The 9,219-nt window shown below is 40.8% G+C and overlaps 1 protein-coding gene across 2 annotated transcripts; it reads right to left on the reverse strand.

Moving 5' to 3' along the window:
* Nucleotides 1–4,050: 4,050 nt before the first annotated feature.
* Nucleotides 4,051–9,219, reverse strand: LOC149274987 (ras-related protein Rab-40C-like). Of its 2 annotated transcripts, none has more exons than XM_089505014.1 (6): nucleotides 9,078–9,219; nucleotides 5,821–5,881; nucleotides 5,307–5,367; nucleotides 4,882–4,957; nucleotides 4,462–4,629; nucleotides 4,051–4,346 (listed from the first exon to the last, which is right to left on the reverse strand). In XM_089505014.1, exons 1-6 carry the CDS (start codon nucleotides 9,217–9,219, stop codon nucleotides 4,051–4,053), a joined length of 804 nt encoding a protein of 267 aa, XP_089361140.1. The 2 variants fall into 2 exon arrangements, with proteins under 2 accessions (XP_089361140.1, XP_089361139.1); XM_089505013.1 differs by having other exon boundaries at nucleotides 4,462–4,684; nucleotides 4,880–4,957.

Below are 9,219 nucleotides of genomic sequence, written 5' to 3' on the forward strand. Positions count from 1 at the left end.
TTTGATAGTGACGTATACCTGGAGCTATAAATGTATACCCAAAGTACAATTTGTGTAAAAAAAAATACCAAAAAAATACTAACACAAAGTGTGGCAAAGGCTGGTGGTAGAATCTCATGCATGGAAAGGGTTAAAATACTAGCATTTGAAATACCTTGGGGTGTCTAGTTTTCAAAAATATATGACTTGATGGGGTAAATTGCATTGGCCGGCTTCAAAGATACCCGAAATGGCACATGGGGGGAAGAATTACCAGATTTGGAAAAAATGGTTTTGAAATAGCAAAACGCTACCTGTACTTAATGCTCCATAACGTGCAGAAAAAAGCAAAAAAACATAAAAACATTGGGTATTTCCAAACTCAGGACAAATAGTAGAATATATTTAGTAGGGTTTTTCATTAGCTTTTTTGGATGAGTAAAAGATTTTGGGGGTAAAAGTCAGAAAATGTGGTTTTTTTTTACATTTTTCATCATATTTTATTACTTTTTTTTATGGGAAATTAGATAATATGATTAAAACAATGGTATCTGAAGAAAGCCCTTCTTGTCCTGAAAAAAACAACATATAATTTGTGTGGGTTCACTAAATGAGTGAAGAGAAAATTACATCTAAACACGAACACCGCAAAAGTATTAAAACAGCCTCGGTCCCAATGGTACAAAAGGTAAAACACAGCCTGGTCCTTAAGGGGTTAAATAGCCGCATATCTTATTTCATGCACCTCCTCCCAGAGCGGCAGAGAAAGAGGATTTATATCCTATCCAGTTTTCGGATACATAAAATGCTCCATCTGTTCATGTCACCAGGGCCTTTGCTTTCCAAGAAGCCTGTCCCGCGCAGGGTGATGAATGGACATTAAAAACGTTCCTGCTCCGGCCCATTAATGTTGGAGGTTTTTATCTCTCCATTGGCAGCTGGGCCGTCGTGTGAGTGTTTAGAGAGCGATCGGATGGGAGAGGCCGGATCATGTTCTGCTGGATGTCTCATATACCGCATACATGTGGCAAGAAGTCAAGACAGCACATACGTTTATCATGAGAATCGAGATCATCGGGGACAGATTAGATGGACAGAAAAATAAACCCTTTTAACAAAAAAAAAAATAAAAGGGCTGATTTTTGAGGCATACATCTGTGATACTCATACAATGTAAATAATCCCTCTGTTATTCTAATTATATATATATATATATATATATATATATATATATATATATATATATATATATAGTTAGAGTGTGTGTGCGAAGTGATCTGTCATCTTAAAATTCACATCAGCAACATCAGTATGAAATATGCTAGTTGTTTTTATTTTTTTATTATTGAAAAATAAACTTGTATTTGAGTTCTTCAGATCCTTCCCAGTAACAGTTACTTTGGGTTTGCAGATATAATCACACGACACACTAGATGGCACTAAATCACTATGCAGGCTAAAGAGGGCCATTGTATGTCAAGCTACACTGTAACAAACATTCAACCAAACGTTCCACTACAATTACTGACCAGAACACAGAATGCTAGCGGTTACAGACCTCTAACTAGGAAATAAGAATCTTATTTACATCGTTTGGGAACCAGTATATCCATGATGTGACCAAATGGTTGTGTAATTCAAGATTAAATTATATTTGATTTTTTTTTTTAATTCTTGAACATAAAAAAAAAAATAAAAAATGACAGTTTAAAGGTGGACATAAAGAGTGTAGGGATTTTCATTTATTTAGAAAAAGAACATATATAACAAAAGGTATCCATCAAGCTTCACAGTTGGAGAGTTAAACCCCTATAACTTCTGATGGTGGGGGTAGGAATGCTATAACTGTTCAGAGCAGCAAAAAAAAAAAAAAAAAAAAAAAAAAGATGCATTATTCAAATATTACTTATTACAATTAACCATTTCAGCCCTACAATCTCCCATCTGCCCAGAAATATTCTATCGCATTCAAACTACCACCAAAATAGCTGATCATATGACACCTACTCAATGAAACGCGTTGGCACCAATAGAGGCGGCTCAGCATCCTAAGATATGCGCTAATGTGATTCATGCAACATGGTGGTCCAACCCAACTCGGCCATTACAGCACGTTGCTCTGCGGAGGCTCAGGACACTCTGGATAGACTATGCTGAACTACAAACCATTTCAAATGCCTCGGTTGCCAGAAACCACCCTACCGTCTGACGTATGAAGCCACGTACTCATTAGTGTTTAATAGTGAGGACCCCCCCCCCATGTATTCCTGGTCTCATAACACAAATATAAAGAATGAAACGTGACATGAACATCAGGGTTAAGCAGCTTATTGGCCTAAACTGGTCTTAAATCAAGACAGAGCTGGCTGTGGATGAGAAGAACTTGGTCTAAGTACAGATGGAGTCACAGAAGCTGCCACAATTCTGCTCTATGGCTTTAATTGGTCACAATAACTTAAAAGTTAGCACGGGTCCTGAGTTATTCTAATGTTACCTGATAATTAGTTTGCTGTCAATTTAGAAGACACATAAATGCGGGAAACAGTCAAGCCACATTTTGCTTTTTTAAATAAATATTTAAATCACCGTCAATTGTATCTGCAATATACACAAATTTATATAAAACCTGCCTGGCAGATTATATACAATGATTTTCTTCTGCTTTTGGGAAGAAAGTGTGATGCAAATGGATGTATCAGGATGGGGACTTTCACAAGCCACAAAAATATTTTGCTCAAAATCGGTAGATGGGTTAGATTAGTGGGGGTGATGATGCGGTTTACAGTTAAATTTCAACACTGTTGTTTTGTCTGTAGATATGATCCACGGACAAAACATTGAAAGCGGAACGTAAGGGGTTCTGCGAAGCCCGATTTCTCCGCAGCTGCAATAGAAAAGTCCCAGCAACTCGCTTCATAGACAGGCTGCAGAATCCCGAGTGAGCAAAGTAGGGGAGCACAATGAGGACCCTCATCAGCCTCCCCCTGCAGAAACAGCTACACACACGCTTTCAGCAAGAGCTTCAACTACGGGGTTTATTTACTAATTTGCACCCAACCCTAAACTCACAATCCATTACAATGGGATAAACTGGGCAGAGTGGAAGGCTGAGCTGGACCAGCAAAATACACAGTTCTATCAGATAAGATATTGAGATTTCTTGAGCATTATGCGAGGCCAGATCAGTCTCTTGGAGAAGCTCACTGTTAGGTGATTAAACACACTTGCTGAAAGGTGTATAACAAAATGAAACGTGTCTGTTCACACATATTAAAATGGTATGGCGAGAGATTCTGCAGGAAGAATAAATCAAAACATTGAGGTAGAAAAGTTTTTGCTAGGTCCTAAATTCAATGCACTTTTTGTAGGAACAAAGTGGGCAATGACTGGCAGAGTAACTTCTCCTGCGGACGCTGAGCTTAAATACTTGACACTTTCTGCCCGACTTGAGGACATTGGGGGTTGTAGGCCTACAGAGCTAAATAGGTGCGGTTACTCAGCCCTCACAATCAACCGTTGAATACACAAGTGGGAAGAGACATCTGCATCTCAGTCGGTCACATAAGAGACGTGCAGATCAACATTACTTATCAGTACTAGGATATGTTAAGAGTGTTTGCTTTACCCTCCATTAAGTCAAATGAAAAATAATTACAGGGTGATGCAGAAGAGTTACTGTGCATGGTTAGGTGTTTCCCCATAATATATATATATTTAGCTATAAATATAAGGAAGGGGAAACGCTTTTAGCACTTGGTGCTGTGTGCTTGCTGCATCCTTTGTGTAAGGAAAGGTTATGCAGGATCATGCAATATGGAACCTTTGGAAGGATTTGGGATTGGCAGGGCTGCCCTTTGAAGCGGACAAATAGGGTGTTGATATCCTTATCGCTCCAAATGCTCCTTGCTTGGAACCAGATACCACACAGAAGAGGAATGGTTTTTAGGGTCCATGCAAAAATCACCATGGGTTGGTAAGCTCTCTAATTGGACTTTCCAAACATCCCTGGCATCAAGCTGCAGTTTTACCACGGTGGTTTGTAGGAAGCATCAAGCAATCCGGATTCTCACACTAAGATATCTTACAGTTGCTTCTAGAGCAGTTCTGAGGGGGGCTTTGCGGTGGCCGGATAGATTTTGAACGTTTAAGGCTATTGCCTTTGCTTCCTCCACCGCTTCCTGCAGCTCCACCGCTGCCACCAGCCACAGAGTATGAACGTCCATGCATCATCACTGCATTCATTCCGTTGGCCATGGAGAAAGACTTTAGGTGGCTTTTGATTGCCACCGGAAGGGGCAGTTTGTCAATAAGATGTACAGGGGTGCAGGAGACAATGGCACGGCAACAGAGGTCTTGAAGGCTGAATACTGTAGGAAAACCAAATAAGAAAAAAAACAACAAAAGTTAACACACAAAGAATGATCAAACTTTACCACAGACTTTTTTTCAACTTACTGTATACTTTTTTTCCTAGAGACTCACCTCTGTTCGGCCTCCAGATTTTTTCCATCCCATGTCTCATCAGGACAATGCGAGACAGCTCCGTAAAGGATTCGGTTACATTGAAGTTGCAAAGGGGGCTAACTTCGAAAAACGTCATTCCATTCTTCTCAGCGTAAGCCCGAGCCTGTTCAGTGGGGACTTGTCGTTTAAAAGCCAAGTGCAGTCGATTTCCCACGAGGATGCGTGGTACCCCTGGGGCATGCTGTAAGCCAAAGGATAAACCAGTGTTAAGACATGACAGGAGTATAAACTTCAAAATTACCAAGTGCCCATTACTCGGCAAACTGCACTGAGATGCTGACTTACTCATGTTTGGTGAATCAAGCCTTTTTGGCCATGCCCACCATAACCGGCTTAAACAATCACCTATAACCCCTATATTAATAGCGCATAGTACCTCATCAATCTCTTTGATCCAACGGTCTATTCCATCGAAGGACCATCGGTTTGTGATATCGTAAACTAAGAGAATGCCCTGAAAAAAAGAAAAAAGAAAAAAAAAAAGACCGGAAACAAGCAGTCAGTTTCTTCACACTGTGAGCCTTTGCCAAACCACCCTAGCTGAACTGGGCCCATCAGCAAAAAGTAGTATAGACATTCACAGTAAGTATCCTGCCTTATTTCAGGCTATACTGGAATTGTGCCAGCTACAACCCTTAAGAAATATAAGAAGTTCTCTGGTTCAAATTCCCATGAAGGCAGCTACCCGTCTCGGACCTTGTTCTACTGTGGGCACCAACTTCCAGAACACAGAAAACCACAGATGTATAAACACCACAAAGCTTTTAAGCTTACACACGAATCAAGATCTAGTAAGGCTTTACCTGGGCACCTCTGGAATAAGAGCGGAATATTGTGCAGAACCTGCCTTGGCCAGATGTGTCCCTGTGGAGAAAAAAGTAGCAGCTCAGAAAAGTTTTAATGCCAGTAACGGTACAAGCATCCCCCGTGTGAAGACAACGTCTTCCGAATAATAATTAAAATTGGTTTAAATGTAGCTGAACGGGTTTATGAAAAGAAGTTCAAAGTGACCAGTAGCCATCGCGTCCACGGTGTATAAAAAAAGGTACAACCAAACTTCATACGAAGTAAGCATGATGCCGTTAACACTCTGGGTCACAACGGAATCGGTCCTTTTAGAGCTAAATGGCTGGAGGAGACAACCAAGCTCTGGGCAACAGTATCTTTATATCAGTTTGAGAATGGTAGGTGGTATAGTCCATTGTGGTTGAAGTAAAACATGTATTTATTTATTTCAGTACATGGTCTTTGGGGGCTGGGACTCTGTAGGTTATCAGAAGGCAGGAAAGTTAAAGTGACCCAAACAAGAAGCCTCACCATAGCTCTAGTTTGACCCGTCGGCCGTCCAACAGGATGGTAGTGGTTTTGTAGTCAATACCTGAAAGAAAAAAGAAAGTGAAGCTGCATTACATACCGTGCGATAATGTTTTTCACTGTCAGTATTGTACGCAGTTAGCCATTAAAGTACAAAAATAAATCCAAAACCGCATCTAAATTCACTTTTATTTCATGGATCTGGCATGTTTGAGTATAGATGTCAAATCTTGGAAGGGGGGGTTTGCCAAGTAAGAAAAGCAGCTCTTGGATGAGATTAAGCACCTAATTAGTGAATTTCAATTAACACAAAAATTTGATTTTCTGTATGCGTTTTCCTGGATTTTGGTATTTGTAAAAGACAAACATTGGTTAACAGGTATCAAGAGGCAAACTCCAAAAATGATGGGGTCACAAAAAATGAGTTCTCAAAAATATGTACATTTTTAACAATTCTAATTTTGCCCCAAAATATAATGTTTTCAGGCAGCGGCATATCAGCCATTTGACTGAGCTCTCGCTCGGTTATCTGATCCCCAACCTACTAGGCGAACACCATGCCTCCTTATACTGCCTGTGGGACACAATAGAATGACACAGTCTTAATCACTCAGACACACCGACTAAGGTAAGTCTATGGAGGAACGGACTTCATTAGCATTGCTATAAAGAATGAGCTCAGTGAAAAGGTGAAGTCATCAAAAATATCAGGACTGACAACAACGGCATCCCCCAGGTCTGCAGATAAAGGAAAGTTAATGGAATGAAAGGAGATACCAACATTTCTTTCCTCAGTGCTAATGTACGTTATTCAGCAGAGTATTTAATCCTAATAGAATATATTTGTTTTTCCATGGGACTTGTCCTTTAAGCACAAAGCTTTTCCAGTAGGCAGTAAGTGCCAGCACGCTCTCACATTATAACAGGCATTCATTATTTACGAAGTCCAAACACCCCGGAGGGCAGCGCAGAGCGCCTGCGCATTAACATTTCACTAGTATGGATATGAAGGCCATGGACACAGCATATGTCCAGACATATGAACCTTAATGGAAAGGCTTTGCGCGCATGTTTACTTGACAAACTGGCTCAATTTTTTTTAACCCCTTGTTGCATTACAATTGCAGAACTGCATTACCACCAATAGGTTACAGAAGCCAGATAAACAGTTAAAACAGGGTTAACATTTGTTTGTTTATACAGCAATGATTTTACAATTCCAATTATACCCAAAATATGCATATTCCTGGAGGCGACATAATGGCAAACCGGTAAAGCAGTGAATCTGCGTCCAGGGAAGGGCAGTAAGTGCTCGGGGATTTGCAGGATCCGGGAGCGGCGGGAAGGAATTTGGTTTATTTTCCTGGATAAGCCCATCTAAAAAAGGGATCCATGTGCCAGAAAGTTTGCTCTGGTCTTTGCAGATAACATTATGCAGACAAAGAGATCTCGGCCTCTATTATGCTGTCCCCAACACCACTCGTAATACTCTAATGCGACGAAATAATTCCGCAAAGTAGCTGTTTGTTCTCTGAGCCATTTCACAGAAGCCATTAAAAAGGGGCAGGCGTGCATTTCCAATGAAGCAGATAGCCTTTCCTACAAACCCCTTGTGTGCGGTAAAAGCCCCCGAATAGCACCGCAGACGCAAGAGAAGTTAACCTCTTAAAGCAGGCTCCACAATACAGTCAAGTGTGCCAAACAGGCCACCGATTTTGGCTATCCCAGCTTGAGCACAGTCAGCTCCATTAAAGCCCATTTACCTACTTGCTTCCAGGCAAAGATACACCGGATCCCTGACATGTTTGTGGCCCGTATGGACTGCATTCAGTCAAGTGTGGTGAAGCAGGGGCATTACCAACAAGACACCATTAGCTACACGTACATATCATTCAAGCATACAAGACTTCCCTAAGGCTGCCCTGCACCCCCGGGACCCCCTTTCTCAGCTTTATGATGACATTCCTATTAACTTCAGTCCTTAAAAAAAAAAATAAAAAAAAAATCAACTGGCAGGTTACCTCCCTTCCTCCCCCTACCTCGTATAAAATACTCCTCACTGCTCCTAGATTGTGATTTTTTTTTTACCTTTCCTTACTTCAAGTCAAAATTGTTTGGTGATGCACTACTTGTTAAGTCCTCTTTACCCATTGTACCGTATATAATGAAATTATGAAAAATAATGACAAAACAGCTTGGAATGATAGACCAGTGGATGTGTGCGCACATATCCATCCATCACTACATTTAACAAGTGGTCAGGGGTGTTAAAAGTTTACCACCAAATTCTTTAGGCTGAGTTTGGAGCTCACAGGAACCCAGAAGATCAGGTACTCCGCTGAGCCCAGCCAACAGTAGCACTTTACCAAACTAAAGCCCAATTATCCAGCACGTCATATAGCTCACACCTATGTCACACCTGACACTGAACATAATTAGTAAAATAATGCTTATGTATGTTGTTTAGTGATCTAATTGCCATTCTATGTGTATTAATAAACAGCCTGGGTCAGATAAACAGGTAATATTAGAGATCGGACCACTGGGCGAGATTCTGGATGTGTACTTGAATTAGACAAAAAAGTTGACTCATAATCCACGTGACATTATTTAAGTAAAAAAAAAAAAAAAAAAAGGGTGGGCAGAAGTTTCCTAGTTTAATGAGTTTCTTCGGGCATGCTTTGATTTATATGTTCAGCTTACTAATAAAACAGGACTGAGGACTTGTGATGCGATATAGCCAGGAGTTCAGGACAGATGGGGTCCTGGTGGCCACACGGAAGGTCGGGGACAATGGTCTCCGCATGATATCATACAGGTTACAGTAATCGTCAAAGAAGTGTTTGCATTTAGATTTTGTGTGCAGTGGTTGCCAGTGGTCTCTGAAAGGAATGAGTGAGGCAGAATGCATAACGGAAGAGGAATCAGTGGAGACAGGAAGCGAGGCCAGGAAATACTTCCCCAGGAAGTTCTGACGACTTCCTCGCAGCACCGCGGCAAAGGGGCAGTTAAAGTTACATTGTAGCAAACTATCAGTTCATGTAGTTAACTATATGGATGTTTAGGTATCGTAACAGGTTGTTTCATACAGGGAGACATGTCTAAAAATGGTTTCCATTCCATAGTCTCCAAAACTAAAAGGTTAAGTCAAATATCCAACGTAATTCAATTACATAGCATAGTGAAGTTGTAATATCTAGAATAAAGCTCTATACATACTACATACATACACATAGTCACAATTTATGTGCCGTTCTTACCATTACTATAGGAGTAAGGAGACTCCGAGGCTCCATCCTGCAGGCTTTCCAGGATTTCTCCCTTCCCCACATCACTGTCACCAACCAGCAGGAATTTCAGAAGGTAGTCGTAGCTCTTCACCGGGCTACCCTGAGTCCCCAT

This window comes from Sceloporus occidentalis, unplaced genomic scaffold (genome assembly GCF_023333645.1).
Source record: "Sceloporus occidentalis isolate IW3139 unplaced genomic scaffold, rSceOcc1.0.p SCAF_306, whole genome shotgun sequence".
NCBI lineage: Eukaryota > Metazoa > Chordata > Lepidosauria > Squamata > Phrynosomatidae > Sceloporus > Sceloporus occidentalis.